The sequence below is a fragment of the Dromaius novaehollandiae genome, chromosome 2 (genome assembly GCF_036370855.1).
Source record: "Dromaius novaehollandiae isolate bDroNov1 chromosome 2, bDroNov1.hap1, whole genome shotgun sequence".
Lineage (NCBI taxonomy): Eukaryota > Metazoa > Chordata > Aves > Casuariiformes > Dromaiidae > Dromaius > Dromaius novaehollandiae.
In genome coordinates, this window is record NC_088099.1 from 79,981,475 (window position 1) to 79,998,535 (window position 17,061).

The following is a 17,061-nucleotide window of genomic DNA, read 5'->3' on the forward strand; positions in this document are numbered from 1 at the left end:
TTTGCTTCCTTCCCAAGGCTTCTCTTGCTGTCAACTTGCGTGTCTCCTGCTGCTGCCGCTGCTTTTAATTCAGCAGTTAGATGTTGTGGCAGGCTGTGGCCAGCTGTTTCGGTAGCCTAAGTCATTAATATCTGCTAGGCTTGCTATGGCTTTTCAGAAATTAAATCGACTCTCTTGTCTTTGGTCATGGCTGATATCTAGGCACTTTGTAGCTGTTTGTTTGCTCCCTGGGTGATGCAGAAGACTTAACCTCAAATCCAGGAATACAAGCAAAGTGGAGGATGCTGGAGCCGGCAGCAATGCTGCTACTTTGCAACAGGCCTGCAGTGCTCAAACAGTAACTAGGAGAAGCTGTACAAGAGAAGAAGGGTTTTTGTTTTTGTTTTTTTCTGTTTTGCACTTTGACTTTCTCTTTTGCCCTTCTGTGCCTTTCACTTACCTTTACAATGCTGGATTTCATGAGAGATGTTTAAAACAATCTAACTTAGCAAAACATAATTTTGAGTGGTAGACACAAAAAATGCTAGATGCTAGATAATTAAAATCTCATTGAATTAAAAAGTACCATATTTGCAGTCTTTCATAGAGGAGGCCAGGTGAAATGCTTAAAAAGCAGGTAATCATACTATCTATGCACCTTTGAAGGCCCCTGTAAAGATTCTTTTTGCTTTGCGATTATCAGCACTTGAACTTAACATATTCTTTTAGTCATCATAACAGCCTAACAAGAACAAAATTAATAAAATCTTCCTATTTTGAAAACAAAATTACAAGAAATTTTTCTAGCTGATATCTCATGAATACAGCTGTCAACTCACACACTGTTAGCTCTGGCGTGTTACTGAAATGTAGAAAGAAAGATATTCACAGGACAATCTTTCAGATTCCTCATTTGTGAAACATGTATTTACATTTGTATTGCATTGTTGTCCCTTGAGAAGGAGTTCACAAAGTTGTGGGTCACAAATAAATGGCATCCAGCACAGTCTTGATGAGTGTGGCACAGGTCACTCATGGCAGCCAGCTGCCCACTGGCAAACTGGAATGGCAGCAAATTTCAAAATGTCAGTATTTGCACTAAAATAGACTATCTAAATTTGGATCCCTTTTAGTTAGTCTGAAACCAAATGCAAGTTATTTCAGAGGTTCAACATAACACATTTGACATCTCACACAAAGTTGAAAACTTTTCATCAGTAACTTTCAAAACAGGAACCAGTCTAATAAAGTTCCCATTAAAAAATACGTCGTTGTCCTTATCATTCCTTCCTTTTAATTAAAAAGTTAACATAAATATTTTCCAGCTGAATGAAAGACTTTCCAAGTAACTGATCAGTAAGAAATAATTTTCTGGTCACTTCCTAAAACAAGCTGTCAGACAGCTATGCTTAAGATTTCTCCTAAATCCCTCCCCTCCACTTACTATAAATTTGCCATAGGAACACACTCTTGTTCGTACAAAAAATATCTCTCTTAGACCTTGAATGTATTCTGAGCCCTTTAAATCATACTGGTATTATCAGAAGTCAAAGTAATCATTTCTAACTGTGGACGAAAATCCTTTATGTAAAGTTGATTGATTGATTATATTGTACTGTCATGTCTATGTGCAGCTTTCAGGTATAACCTGTACATTGAAGATTGTGCTTTTCATCTGTAGTCTTGCACATTTTGTGAATCTGTAGCAAACCTCGTACCTAACTCGATAGACTTGCTTCTATGATTTTTATAAAAGTTAAGCAAGATAATTGTATTTCTGTAACCCATAAAACATTAAAACATTTGAATGGCCATGAACTGACTGGTCCACTGAAATATAAAGAAAGATATATATGTGCCCTCCAAGAACATACTGAAAATGCCCTTGAAAATCCTTTTTACTGTTATATCTACCTATTTAGAAAGAAAATAGTTAAATCTTCCAATTATATCTCTAACATCATAAATAATAATGTATATAGTAATATAATTTATTTTGCTATATTTTCAAATTTTAAGTATAGCTAAAATAGATCAAAAGCTATTCAGAACACCCATGTCACGCTGGTGTTCTTGCATTTTGTAGTTGCATTCAGACTCTTCCTGCTATGCAGGCAAATCCTGCTAAAGGACAAAAAAGTGGGCAAAAGATGAATAGTCGTGAAGTTTGGTGCCCAGGCAAAGAAAGGTTCATACCATTCTCTCTGCAGCCTTCAGTTGCTGAGTATTATTATTAATATCCCTCTAATGCCAAGAAGCGATTTCTATCCAATAAATAATTTTGTCTTCCACTGCATTTTACATCTACTGTTTATACTATTTTATTTTTCCCCTGTCTAGATTGACCCAGAATTATTTTATCCTCTTTCTTCCTTTCCTGCAGCAATTTCCTCTACCTCAGTAACTGGATATTTGAAAATATTTATGATTTGAAAATATTTATGACAATCACACAAATCAGCATTCTGTATGTCATATATTCTACATCCTAATAAGGCTCCGCTTCTACAACTTCTGTGCTGGTGCCACAGTTAATGAGTTGCTAGCAAATCTTGAAGAACGTGAGGTCTAAAAGTAAATGGCAAGTGCAAACATACCTAACAACAGCAGGCAGTAGTCAAAATATCAATACAGTGATTCACTGTAATCTGGGAAAATGAGATCCAAAGGAGGACACTTGGGAAGTCTGCTGGATTGCTTTCTCAAGGTCAATGCTTTGCTCCCACCCAAGGAGGGCTACCAAGGGTCAGGAAGAAAGAAAGACTGACCTTCCAGTTATTTTTGTTAACTACAAAAGCAGTCAGGGTTACATTAGCATCCTATTTGTCCTTTGTGAAAATCATCTTTCATCCTCTTCATGTTCATTTGTTTCATGTATGGTGTAAAATAACTATGGATCTTGCCTTTTCCCACAGAGTTATGGGTAGGAGTACAACCTGCTCATCACTGGAGAAACAGCTGGGCATCTGAAGGCTGGGCTCTTGAAAGGCGGCTCCATTTTGTCCTCAAGACCTCATATCAGGACAAATAACAGCTATTTCAACAGAACACTTTACATACCAAGAGATTTACTGCTAGAAGTAATGGTTAGTTTGTCCTTGGACAAGCAGTTTTCCTTCCGGTTGCACTTCTGTATGAAGACACTTCAACTTTTCCTATTCGGCTAGCAGACTCTCCTGTACTTGACCAAGATATTCGCCCTTCAGCACTTTCTACAAGTGAACCCCAGACAATTGTAAGACCAGGGCTTTTGAGATTTTTTTCCCTATCCATTCTTGTCTAAATTAGCAGAGTGGCTCCAAGGAGAAAACAGATGCAGAAAAGAAAGATACGTGCCTTTAAAAGAAACAAGTACTTAAAGGAGTATTTTTTTTCCCTTAAATATTTTAAACTTTTGTGGATTTGTCCAAAATGGTGTAGAAATCAAGTGTAGCTGCTTCACCCTGAAGTTTTTTGTATATTCATTTTAGAATTGTTCAAATTTCGGGGCAGGAATTACCCAGGTAAAGCTAGTTTTTAATATGTCAAAATGCATTACATCATTGACATTTTAATCCTGTTTGCAACTATGAAGGTATGAACCCCTTTCTGTTGTAGAATGCCACTGTCCAAAACAAAGATTCTGCCAAGACCTGTGTGCAAATCCCTGATGGAATATTTTTCACAGATAAAATGTGGCAATTGAGATGTTCCGCATGAAAATTCAGCTTTGACAGAAAGAGATGCATGTGAAGCATTTTGAAAGACTGACATTCCTGGACTAGGCATTTTCATGTTTGCATTTTAAAACGGTTGTTCCAAACAACAATTGTTATGTCCATTGGGTGTATAAAATTGTGTTTTATTCTGTTTACCAAGAGGGTTATTGAACTGAACAGTCATTTGACAGGGTGAACTGAAATATCCATTGAGCAAATGTCAGTCAGCATACAAACAATAACTGCAAATTGTATCAGTCAACCAGTTATCATTTCATAGTATAATTGTTTTTAAATTAGTAGAATAAAAATCATTATAACAATATATTTGAAAAGCCTAATTCTCCAGTCAAGCAGTAAAAATTGCAGCAACAAGCCAGCCAGGGAGTGTTCGCAATCTGCAGACTGAGGTTTAGTCATAGTAGCTGTGCAGAGAATCATTCGAAACAGCAGATATATTCAAGGAAATTAAAAATTATCCTGAGTCGTTCAGGAACATAAAAAGCCCTGAAAACTGTAAAAAATTTGCTGGTGAAGCACAGTTGCCTCTTTCTAATCTAGAGCCTCCTTGTCTGAGACAGGCGCACGCTGTGGCTAACTTGGGGTCAAGTCGAAACAAGCTGTGTGTGAAATGAGGGCCTTGGCCCCAAAGCAAGCACCAATGCTGTGTTCGTGGTAAGAGGACAGCATTTAAGAGTCATTTTTGTTGCAGCCTCTTTTGCCAGGACGATGGGTTGCAAAAGTTGTTGGAAGAGGCCATCTCCTTTTCGTGGCTCAGCGGAGAGCCAGGGACATGCGGCAATCTTGGTGAGGCCATCAGCGAGGACGTGAGCTGAATCACTGAGCCTTAATTTGACAGCAGGCTAGTCATCTCAGCTGCAAGCGGTACTGGTTTGAAACAGATCTTCCAGCTGGTAGTGAGGACAGCTACCACAGCTATTCTGTGCTTTAGTGGCACATCTATCTATCTGTCGTCTGTCCTCCCCCCACCCTGTAACCCTTTGCCTAGCAAATTCCTTTTAGGGATTTTCTTGCTAAGTAATTACATATTACAAATTACAGTCTGATATTTCAGAACAGCCACCCTTCCTTTGCAACACCTTTCTGGCTATAAAAATACAAATCAGTTAGGTCGTTCTAAATTAAAAAATCTTAGCAGTGGTCTCTTAGGAGGATAATGCTACTCCCTGAAAAAGGGGCAAACTCAATTTCTTCTCCTTAGGAAACTGAATGCAAAGCAACTTCTGACATCTGGGTCTGTGAACAGAGCTGTATTTCAAGGCATACTTTTGACAGCATCAGTTGAAATTGCCCCATTGCCCTCACACCATTGGTTAGGTGCCCGTTTTCTTAAATTACCAAGAAAATTCATGTACTGCCAATGCTGCCTTGTTTCGGGAGCACACATTTAACAGCAGCATGCAAGCAGCATAAGTCACTGGCCGTGACTGTGCAAGAATGCTGCCGTGAAAGTACGTACCAAAAAATACTAATTGCAATAGTAACAGCAATACCGAAAAGCTGTGCCTGCAGCACTAGTCCCATAGCTGCAGAAAGAAGGTACCTCAAGTTCCTGGAGACTCAGAATCCTAATTCTGAGGGCAATTCCACATTCGTGTGGTGCTTTTATGCAATCTCGCAACTTAAAGTCATGAGAGTCCCTGCAGAAGGGTTTTTCCAGCAAGCCACATGGAAAAAGGGATCCGTTTTGTTACGATTTCGTTCTAATCCTTTCTCCCTTTGCAAGGACAGTCAGACACGGAGGAGCCGACCGACAGGGCAGCAAATGGCGCCTGGGAGCCCTGGGCCCCTGCCGTGGGCCGGCTGCCCTGCAGCTGCCTGCCTCAGCACTTAGAGGGGTCTCAAAGCCAGGCTTCAGGGCAGGAGATCCTGTATGAGCCTTGGGAAACTGTGGCCAAACCCTCACATTTAGCTGCCTGTGAATCCGCATTTTCTGGTTAACGCTGGTTCTGCAGAAACACACTGAACATCCTCCTGTCGCCCTGTGTGGGCCAGGGCACAGGGGGACGTGCCGTGCCCCGCTTCGGGGGGGCTCTCATCCTGGCGGACGGCCTTAAATCGCCCTCCGTCCCTGGGGCATCCCGGCTGGTCCTGCCTCCCTGGTGATCGGCGTTGCGGGCTGGAGGGAAAGCGCTCCGGGAACGACGCCCGCCCTGGCGAGGCCGCGGAGGTGCTGGCGGCCCCCTGGCCCCTCCTGCTGGCCTTGGCGTGGCCTCCTACCCCTCTTGACACGGCGTTACCTAGAGACAGCACAACACGGCTGCGCCTGACACCCGCTGCCCTCGTCCCAAGGGCCGGCTCCATCCGGGCGATGTGGAGCGCCCAGGACACCAGAGAAGCAGCCGAGGAGGAGAAGGAGGAGGAGGAGGAGGGGGAGGGGGAGAAACTGGCTGCTCCGGCAAGGAGGAAACACCAGCTGCCGCTGTCAGCCCAGTCGGCCTTCGGCTATGTCCCGCCGGGGCGGAGAAATCCGCCGGAGGTCAGCTATTTCCACCAGGAGGCCAAGGTGAGGGCAGAAGAAGTGTGTATATATATATAGAGATAGATAGATATAGATATCTATATCTGTATATCTACATATAAAGGAGAAAGCTGGAGAAGGGAACAGCAGAGCAGGTCGGGGGAATCACAAAACCTTGAAAAGGTCCAGGGAAAAGTGAAAGTAAAACCATAATCTTAAAATGAGATGGGCCCACACAGCCAGCACTCATTCCCCAAAGGTAAAGTGATATATAGCTGAAAAGGCACTTGGCAACTAGAAGGTGTTTCCTCCCCAGAGCATAATTTGCAGTCTGTGGACAAAAATAAATGGCTAGAGCTGCACAGAGCCCCAGGGAAATCGATAAGGAGAAGCTGAATAGCAAAACTTTGTGGTAGATTTCTGTGCAGTTTAATTAAATTGCATTCAATCACTAAACAATGGATTAAGGCCTCATTATGAGAGATGAAGTCACTCAAGCGTTTGGGAAAAAAAAAAACATTAATATTTTAAAGGCCTACTAAATCAGGCCTACCAAAATGTCGCCCTTTTGCCTGGAGCTAGGCAATCTGCTGCAGTAACTTGGCACCGAAATAGCAATTTTCATCTTCAAAGGCCTGTGCAAAGTGTAACTGATGCTTGTCATGCGGGGATAGAAAATGAGGGTAATATCTTTTACTGGGTGGGGAAAGAAAAGTAGAGAAATGATTTGCCTGAGGCTGCACGAGGATTCAGGACCCACCCAGCCACCTAGCGTCGGTGATCAGGACCTTTGACTTCTCCTCAAAATGCAGATCGCACTTGTCTTTAAGGGAAGGGCTAGCAGTGGGACGTGGAAAAGCATCATCTCTTCGTGGGCTGGGAAGCAGAGCCTTGTTTATTCGGTCAAACATGCACCATCAGCAACCCTTTTATGAGAAATTCTTCCCTTTACAGGTGAGGGTTTTCACTGTGCACCACACCAGTTTCGCACGTGCTCACCTTTAATACAAAAAAATCAATAGAGCTGCTCAAAACATATGCATAGATACCTGAATATTTCTGAAGATGGAACACTGACACTTAACATGTAATAACAGAAGTAGACAGGGTAGGAGACTCACCCTAATGCTGTGTGCTTCAGTATATGAATCTTTCTCCTCATTCTTTCAGCCCTCAATCCAAGCTTTTTTTTTTTAAATCAGAAATGACATGAAACTCTCTCTCTTTGAAAAGATAGTCATATGAGACATTGAACATAACAGCTTTATCACAAAAAGATAGCTATAAGAAGTTCTGAAGTATCTATTACAGCAATGTAACATAGCAATATTATGGCAATATATATTTATAACAACACCCATAAAATACTGGTTTTAGCTACCAGTACAACTGGGTTTTGTAACACTTGTAGATACAATTCTTTCAGAATAAATTTCAGAAGAATAAAAATTCTTTCAGAATATTTTTCAGAGTAAATTGCTGTATCTTGCACAGTAGCTTAACCTGAGTCTGTAAAGGCACTCAGATAACATGACACATAAAATGGCATCATATACATTTAGACAGCACTGGAATGGAGTCCTATAGCCCTGTGTGAAGTCTCTGAACTTCCCATTGTGGTGTTTGGTGAAGGTTAGAAGCCTTAAAATGTGATTCACAACATTCAGCCCTGAGCAGGGAGCTACTAAGCCTTGGCTCCCAGGGAAATCCCGAGTGGACAGGGGTGTTCTTGACATTTCTCCTCTCCACAATTGAGCACTTTAGGCCTCAAGGAGATGCCCCCTCCCCCTTGGCATTCACAACTTGAAACTTTCTCATTTCAAGTAATTCCTACCATGAGGCTTTTTTTGTTTTTTGTTTTTTTACTATAGCCTCATGCATATATCCTGTGGATCAGCTCCCCTCCCAAAGAGCAGGCTGCTGAACATGCAGAGCACTGACCAGTGATGACTGGCAATACGTGAGAGTTCTCTGGTCGCATCCCTAGAGTCTAGAGGGGGTGCAGAACCCAGAACAAAGCTGGTTATGAAATAGCAAATCTGTCTATCTCCAGCATTGACTGGGTGGTCCTGGTAGATTTATCATTTTAGATTCTCCTATGCAGATCTCAGTGTTACCCTGGGGAAGGTGCTCTGAGCCAAAACATGAATGAGCAGAGTTAATGTCACTCTTAACAGACTAAGGGAGGGAGGTGAGCACAACAAGAGCAAAGCTAGGCAAGGGCAGAGAGCTGACCATGGCATGCCCAGAGCTGATGGGACTTGCGGGGAGAACATATATCCCGGCCGCAGGAAATCAGTAACCATATGGTAGAGCTTTTGTTTACAATATAAAGTCCGCTTTCACACTCCATATGACCTGGTTGGCAGAAAATGCTGCTGTAGTGGCGTGGAAATGGAAAGTGATAACAGCTGTTTAATAGGTTTCTACACAGGGCAGGCATCAGCCGAGGGGTAGAAACAGATTTGATCCATTCTTCTGCACAGTTAATTTTTATTTATATAGGAAAGGGAATTTCATTCCTTTTTTCATCTTTAGAGACCTAAAATCAACTGTACATTGGAGACTGAAGCAGAGAGAAATAGAGAAAGATGTCCTCAGCACATGGCCAGAAGCCAGGAATTCCTGCCTTTTAATCCCTCGCGTGACAATTACTCCCTATGTTGCTTTCCATAAGCTAATGCCGCCAGTCTGTATTGTGTTTCCCCTTCTGTGACGTGAAGAAGGACCTATTTTGTAAGCATGCCTGGAATATTAATGAACGCTTGCAAAGTGCTTCACTTTAGTAGCAGTATGCAGAGGATGCTCACCTTGAAGACAACTTGCTTGTCAGTTCTACATGATTCGCTTGCTTTGATAGCTTTAAAAAACAGCTTCCCCACACGCACTCTCAACCTAGGTCTACTATGTCAGCATTTAACAACCAGGAGAAACAACAGCAAAGAGTTACCAGCAAAGTGCATAGAGTCAAAATATGCAGCCGCCAGCCACTGCACAATTATATGGGACTTAATGTGCAAGGTGATAAAAAAGCATCTTGAGCACAGAAACATTGTCTCTACATTTCTGGCAGAAGATCTTTAAGCAGATTATGTGGGACAGGGCTAGTTTTTAACATAACAGGCTGGCTACCTCTCTGCAAGTTCCAGAAAGACTGAATTACCTGCCCTGGCACAGGTAATGAGTAATGGGCAAATCATGCCATGTGAATAAAAATGAAGGAGCAGATAATGCAATAGTTCCTGGTGGAACCTCCCCTAAAACTATGAATAAAATTGGTACGGTGGGGAGGAAAGGGTAAGCAAGGGAGCAGGGAAATAATGGAGGTGACAAATCAGATGCTTTTAAACATGCCTGAAATTCTGTGAGCCTTGATGGTTTCTGAGAAAAGAAGGGCTAGATAGGCTAAAAATCAAACCACCTCTCCTCTGCCCTTCATAAAAGCATCCTGTGGTGCCAGGAGGGCCTCAGTAGCACTGTTATCTGAGGCTTCCTTTGAGTGGGGCCCTTGTAGCCTGCTTGACCTGCCCTGATTTGAATATTTTTGGAGCACAGCAATGGAAAGGGTAATACCCATAAGACATGAATTTTTCAAGGGCTAAATTAGGCACACTGTAAACTCAGAGTGAAAAAAAAGCCCAAGAAAATGCATACTTTTCCAGATTTGCAGTTAGCTGTGCACAAAATCAGTGATGGATTGACATCTTTACCAAAATATGAAGATTTTAATGAAGCTCATAAACAACTGACAGCATATTACAACAGGAGTCTTTGCTTTTCTTTCCTTCAAAAATTTTTTTGTTTCTTTGAAATACATGCACTGATCACAATTTCTTGATTACATTTCATTAATGCATTTCTTAGCAGATCAGGTCTTCCGTATTACTTGTTAGGATGTAACTATGTGAGCAGATATCATAAATGCAATAATACTCTGCCTTTATATATATATATATGATAAATATGTTTTAATGCACACTACTTGACCACAGGATTAGCAGTGTGGTGCATCTCTCAACTGTTCAGAATTCTGCTTTATTCAGAAGTTAAAAGGTGATTCCCTTACAGGGTAACTTTATCTTTTTCTTTCCAAATGAATTTTAAAACTGCGTGCTTTCCTTTTGCATTACAGTGACAGATCATTTGACAAGTTTAGGCACTTAAGAAGGAAAACAGAAAGTTCAGATAAGGAAAAGTAAAATAAATAAATAAAGTAGTCAAACTTCCCAAAGTTACAAGAGATTACAGGGGAAAACAGAGAAAATTTCCCACAAGGGAAATTTCAGGGATGAGCCGAATACATAAAAGAAAAAGCTCAAAAAAACTGTCACTAGGTGATTTTATTCCATACTATTCCAGATGACACAGATCTGCTAATAGTAAGTCCGTAATGTTACAATTGCCATCATTTAAAGCTGTATGTGCACTGTTTAACTGTTGATTTGACTACGCATATTCTAAAACCTATAAAGTTGAACAATACTATAAATTAGCCTTTTTCCTCCTTTTCTAAAGACAGGGAGTGTTTCCACTTATGATTCCATTTTTAAAAGACCAGTGGGTTACAACAAATATCTTCACCGATGTGACAGAGAACATGCGAAGAACCAAGGTCTTAATATAAATGATGAGGTAACCCTTTGATAATTTTATAATGATCTTTGTTAAAGTCATTTTGTTCATTTTGATGCACCTGGAGACCATGAGCACAGTTTTACCATTTATAATGCAATCTATATGGGAGCAAAGGAATTGGAAGGACACTAATGTCCTCAGCCTGGAGGTTTAGAAGAAAGAGCTAACAAGTAAAGACATCCCCTCTCCCTTTCCCTGAGCTAGCTCCTGCTCTTTAATATCCTGCAGATTGCTGTTGGGGCTTTTGTTAGTCAAGCTTACACCAGGCTGGTCTGCAGGAGGGAAACTGGAAGGGAGCTGGTGCAAAGGAGAGGTCGGTCAGAAGACCAGGGACATGCCTGGAAAGGGCTGCCCATAGCCAAAACATTTGAGTCCAGCAGGGTCAGCGTTGGGTGTTCAGGCTCATAGCTAAGGAAGTATGCAGCCATTTTCTTAACCAGCTGCCTTGAAAACATAAATACTATAACATGTAATATATAAAAAAATACATATTTTTTTCTAGGCCACAGCTGACTAACATATATATATATATATACACACACACACACACATATATATATGCGCAGAGGCAGAAGACATCAAAACCAAAGTGCAACCTGTGTGTGCTAATGGCTTCAAAATCCTAATGGTTTCAGGGGATGGGAAGAGGTGGGTCAGCTAGGAATAACTGCCTATATTGGTGGTTATGTTATGACAGAGAAGGAGAAGGGAAGAGAGAGGCAAAAGTTAAAATTACTGTAATTGCCTTGTAATAAAACTGTCGAGATTTTGGAACAAAGGCCACTTCTTGGGATTTCACTTAACTGACTAGGTAGTAGATATATATGTCAAACATTTCAGTGAATAGGCAGAATCCCCTTCAACTCTAGCAGATAGTACAGGGAGGATTAGGTGTGCACTTAACAGTCACAAAAGTGCCCATTATGTTACCCACTCTCACTTACTTACTCAGCTGCAAATCTGCATAAGGCCAAAAGCCGTGTAAATGACAACTCCAATTAAAAATGAGTCTTTTTTTTTTAAACAAAACAAAACCAAAAAGAAAGCAAGCCCCCAAAACCAAACCCAACCTCACACCTGGAAGTTTGTGTAAAAGGCAATTTATTAATGCAGAGTTAAGGTTTTTTACTGAGATCTTGTGTCCTTGTGATATCAGCAAAACTTGCCTTTAGGAAGCAAATGCCCATGGGCCAGAAAACATACCAGCCTTGTTAGGCAAGGCACGTGAGCAGCTCTGCCTGGAAACTATTCTGAGCAGGTGTCCCTTAATCCAGGCCTTTAATCAGTGTGGAGACACAGGAAAAACACAGCTGTTAAATGTTACAGCGTGATCCTCAGGCACATGATGACACCCAACACTGGACTTTCCCGTAACTAAATGAATGTACCATACTCAACTCCCTCTCTCTTATAAACCCAATGGCAGTCACAGACTTTATATAATACTATTTATAACTATATTATAAAACATAAAAGGCCAAAGACTGACACCTTTCTAGTACAGCACTAAAAGGAGACAGGCTGGATCCACCACAATACGATCCTTTCTTAGAAGTGAAAAAAGCAAACTCCATACAAGCAAGCCCTTCCTTTCCTGCAGAGAGCCTCGGTGCACTCAGGGAGTCCAGCAACACAATCACAGGTACTCAGTTTAGCTACATGCAACAGCGACTGCAGCGAGGGTGTTTTCTCATGGAAGCCGTTGCTGATTTCCAGTGTTACAGCAGTAGAATTACAGGCCACAGAGCCATGCAGCAGGATGCTTCCCAGGCAGCTGCTGGAAAATTTGAAATCTGCTGAATGCACAACCTGCAAAAATAATGAAATACCAGTGGGTCCACTCAGTGCTGTACTACCAGGGCTATTTCAAACTGAAGCAATTTATTTAAAGAGAAAATAAAGCTATCAGGATTACATACTGCTGCCTGTCATTAGCACTGTAAACCCTGTATCCCTAGCAAAAGTCCTCCTTGATGTCACAAGGAATCTCTCATTTCTCTCTTTTCAACATTTATCCACAGGTGAGGGGAAGAGGAGGAAATGGTTTTATCTTTCTGCCTGTCACGCTACTTTGACTGTTGATTTTTGTCCTGATGTAGTTAAAAGATGGTGTACTGAATAGCTTCTAATGGGGTGGAGCAAGAGAGGCGGCAAGGGGAGTGCGAGCTGAGGGGAGAATGGCTGTTTTGGAATGGGGGGTTCTCCTTTATTTGAAGAAGGGGATTGCAGCATCCTCCCAGCAATCGCCAATCTAGAGATTGCACCCGAACTGTGGTGTGGGCTCTGTCTTTTGATGGTCCTTGTAGATATCATTTATATCATAGTACTAGGTAAACACACTGGGGGCCAAGGCTCATTGTTTTAGCCGCTGTGCAAACACACACACACCACACAGTCTGATATATCTGAGACCTTTGGCTAGGGAAAGAAAAACAAACAGATCCTGTCTTTCCCTTCTGCCTCCGGAGCTCCCTGGTGCTGTCGCACACGAAGGAACTGCAGATTGCAGATAGTGATTGCACAGTCACTTAAAGAGCAGTTTACTAAGCACAGGCTGAAAAATAATCTTTTTTGGGTTGCATTGTTTCTCAACAAGTTCACTTCTGATCATCACAGAACAGTTACTTTCATAATCTTACAGCTACAGGCATTTTTAGTAAAACCTTTCATTCTGCAAAAATCCAGTAGCATAAGCTTTATGTTCTTCATGGAATGGCTGCATGGACCAGTGGTTACTCAGGATTTTTCTTTAAGCTTAGATTTTTTTCAGGCAATGGTTTCACTGACTTGTGCGAGCAGAGTATGTGTTCCTGTAGTAGGGTACATAGATTAAATTCATTTTATTTCTCAGATCAATTGAGCAAGTCAGTGCACAATGAAAATACAAATAAAAATGAAAGTATCTGTGCCACTATCCCATAATACAGTATTTAGTTTGCCAGTAATCACATGGTAGTCACCACCACATGTGTGTATATAAAAAAATCAGTCCACAGTAATTCAGGGCACAACTCCATATCTTATTATATTGTCAGCCAGTGATGTCTTCATGTTTTATTAATATGCCTAAAAAACTAGGTCAAGGATGGAACCGTAACAGTGCAGTTCACTGCTAAATAAATGTACCTTCCTATAGCAGACGCTGTACAGTTCTGTTGTTTTAGCCCAGACCACAGCACAGTTAGCAGTAACTACCTAGTATTTGCTCTGTGATTCTCTTATAAGGAGAATTTTGTATTTTCACAGGAAACGGCAAGACCTGTTGCTGTTTTGTCATCCTCAGATTATGGGAGACGCATAAAAAAGCCCGTAGAGCAGCTGATCAGAGATCACACCAGGATTAATCATGTTCAGGCAGAATTCTACAGGAAAAACGGAATCACCTGTTTACTGGAAAAACCTTCTCCAAGCCTGGATCCATGCTAAATCTCTTGTAACTGTCATTGCCAGCAACACTTACGTGGTGTAAAAAGCAAACCAACCAAACAAAAAACCTCACCTCAAGAAAGAAAATAGTGCTTTTGCCTTTTCCTCTATTATTTTAGTTAGTGAGAGTGGTTTGGAATAAAAAAGGATGAACTAGCAGCTGTACTTTTCCTCATGCTAATTCAAAATGTATCCCTTCTTACAGTCTCATTAAAATCTTGCAAAGAGCATCGCAAGAATTGAATGTTTTAGGAAGCAGCACTGGAAACAAGGGATCTGTTGGGTCAACAGCTCTCCCTGTGCTATTTCAGGCAGTGATTCTACATAACTCTGTTCACATACTTAATATATAAACACGCTTGCTCCTCAAGGTATCAATGGTCACTGATTTCTTAATCTTCAAAGTGCTGCTAAAAAATTGCTAAGTGTCATATGTGAAACAGCTGAAACAGAGATTCAACCCAGATTCTCCAAAATATATAGCCTTAACTATAGATGGGCATGTAAAAAATGGTCTGACTTTCAGAAGTGCTAAAGATTTAGCAATTTCAATAGACTCCAAGTGGAAGTCAATCTAAAGGGAACTGCCGAGTGCTTGGCATTTATATAGACACTAAAATCCAGGGTTAGCTAATTTCAGGCATCCATTTTGCTGACTCAGTTATACAAATGGTGTCTGAGGGATCTGTTCAGCACAGCCACAAGAAAAATCATCTTTGGATCTGTATCCAATGCTGAAAAAAAAAAGCCAACTAAGAGAACACACACTAAATAGTTTTGCAGCAAGGATGGAAAAAAAAACAAGGATCAAGCAATAGTCATTTAAAAAGCCTATCTAGAGTAAATGCCTAAATCTCCTTAAATGTTTACTGCTTTGTATCCTTACCGAATCCAGTGTTTTCATCAGCTTTAAAGTAATTTCAGGAGATAGAACATACAAGGGTACACATCAGTTTGGTTTTCAAGAGCCATTGATCCTGCTGTTGTTTAAAGCTGAAGCAATACTGTTCAATAAAGAATGATAGCCAGACTGATCATACCTGAAGAGAAGGACTGAAAGTCCACAGCTTTGACTGACACTGGAGTTCTGTTAGGCACTTATGAACAGCAAACCTAGATCATTTGCAAGTACACCAAGTCTGCTAATAAAAATAAAAATAAAAACAAAAAACAACTTAGTTTGGGATGTTCATAAGCAGAAAATTCAGCAATCAAGCTAGTTTGTTGCAGCATGATATAAGAATCAGAGTACAAACAGCAGCCCTTTCTGCAAGGTGTTTGCCACCTCCATTATTTATGACCTGCAAGGACAAGGACAGTAACTGTTACCTTCCTTTGCAACAATAAATATTCCATCAAACAAATCTAGTAGCATTAATTGAAGAGGATTCACAGTAAGAATAAAGTGAGAAGTACATGTTTTTGAACAACATCGGAGTGCTTTTTACAAGAATCAGTATCAAATGCATGCCAGTTAAGACTGAGATCAAATATGGCCCTATTCTATATAGGTTATTTTTAGTTTGGGACAATCAGTACAAATTACTTCTTTTAAGTGTCTTCCTTACTATATTTACAAACCATCTGTGTGTGAAAACTGCATGAAAACAAATTATTTGAAAACACCTCCACCTTCTGGCTGACATGAGAAAGACACATCACCAGTTTGTTCACTTCCACCATGGAAAAAGGAGAGCGTGACTCATCAAGACCTACCCATATGCCATTATCAGTTTTCCTATTCCATTTCTTTGCTTATGTCATCCCCTTCTCTTTTAATCCCTTCTCATCCCTCCTCATTTTAAAGGCTTTCAACAAGTTGCCCTTCCTACTTTTTTCTCATTCAGTTCTGAGTGGCTGACTTCCTACTTCAATGCTTAGTTGTGTCCAATGAGTACCTTTTGCATTAGGGAGAAATTCCTTGTAAATGTCTGCAGATACCTTTCAGTTGTTCTCCCTCAATTTCTTTTGCTAGGATGACAACTAGTAGGTTACTGATGTGCTGCAAGCTTCCTATTATACTAGCAGAAAATATCTCATGACTTCTTTATGCTCCCTCATCTGTCAGTGCTGACATACTACTGCAATGAATTAACGTGAAAAGAATGTATGGTAGGACACAATGTAAATCATATTCTAGATCTGGGTGTTGCATCCAAAAATCTCCAGGCATTGCTGGGACAATTGACAGACACCTGCAATTCACAAATTATTAACAGTGGCCTTGAAAGGAAAAAGTCATGTTCTACTTCTGCTCATGAAATGTATAGAACTTTTAAGGATGTAAAAGTTTTATGTATGTTTTTTCGTATCAAATCAAAACAGAATCAAACTGGGTGATGCAGTCAGTCTGCTTTGCTACTCATAAATAATAATTCGTCACAGGGCAGCAAGCATACTCTAATCTGAAAATGTAGCATTTTGATCTTTATGTGACAGTTCAAGTATATGTTCTATGATCAGAACTAAGCTTTGCTACTTCCCCTTTAACCATCCGTAAACTAATGCGTTGACTCAAGTCAGGGTATGTTTTTCCCAGCTGAAGTGGTATGCTTCCAGTTCTTCGTTCCACCCTTTTGCCATAGTTTATACTCCTGCATAAGACATGATGATATAGGACACATTTCTGCTTCTGAGCTTTAAAGAGATAATGTGCTAAGCCATCAGTTTCAGTTTAGACTGGTATAGCAGGCTGTAAACTGAAGCAACTCTGGAGTGCCTGCATGACCCCACTGTCGCGGCCCGAAAGGAGTCGTTCAGGACGACCTCCCTCCCCTTGGGGCCAAACGACCAAGTTCGTGATGCCCTTGGACTGAATTAAGGTGAAACGACACCAGCCAA

The 17,061-nt window shown here is 40.8% G+C and overlaps 1 protein-coding gene across 1 annotated transcript; it reads left to right on the forward strand.

Moving 5' to 3' along the window:
- The first annotated feature begins 5,824 nt into the window (after nt 1-5,824).
- CFAP90 (cilia and flagella associated protein 90) lies at nt 5,825-15,119 on the forward strand. The gene is made up of 3 exons (XM_026099284.2): nt 5,825-6,204; nt 10,675-10,791; nt 14,041-15,119. The coding sequence occupies exons 1-3, from the start codon at nt 6,010-6,012 to the stop codon at nt 14,218-14,220; spliced, it is 492 nt and encodes a 163-aa protein (XP_025955069.2). The 5' UTR covers nt 5,825-6,009; the 3' UTR covers nt 14,221-15,119.
- The last annotated feature ends 1,942 nt before the right edge of the window (nt 15,120-17,061 follow it).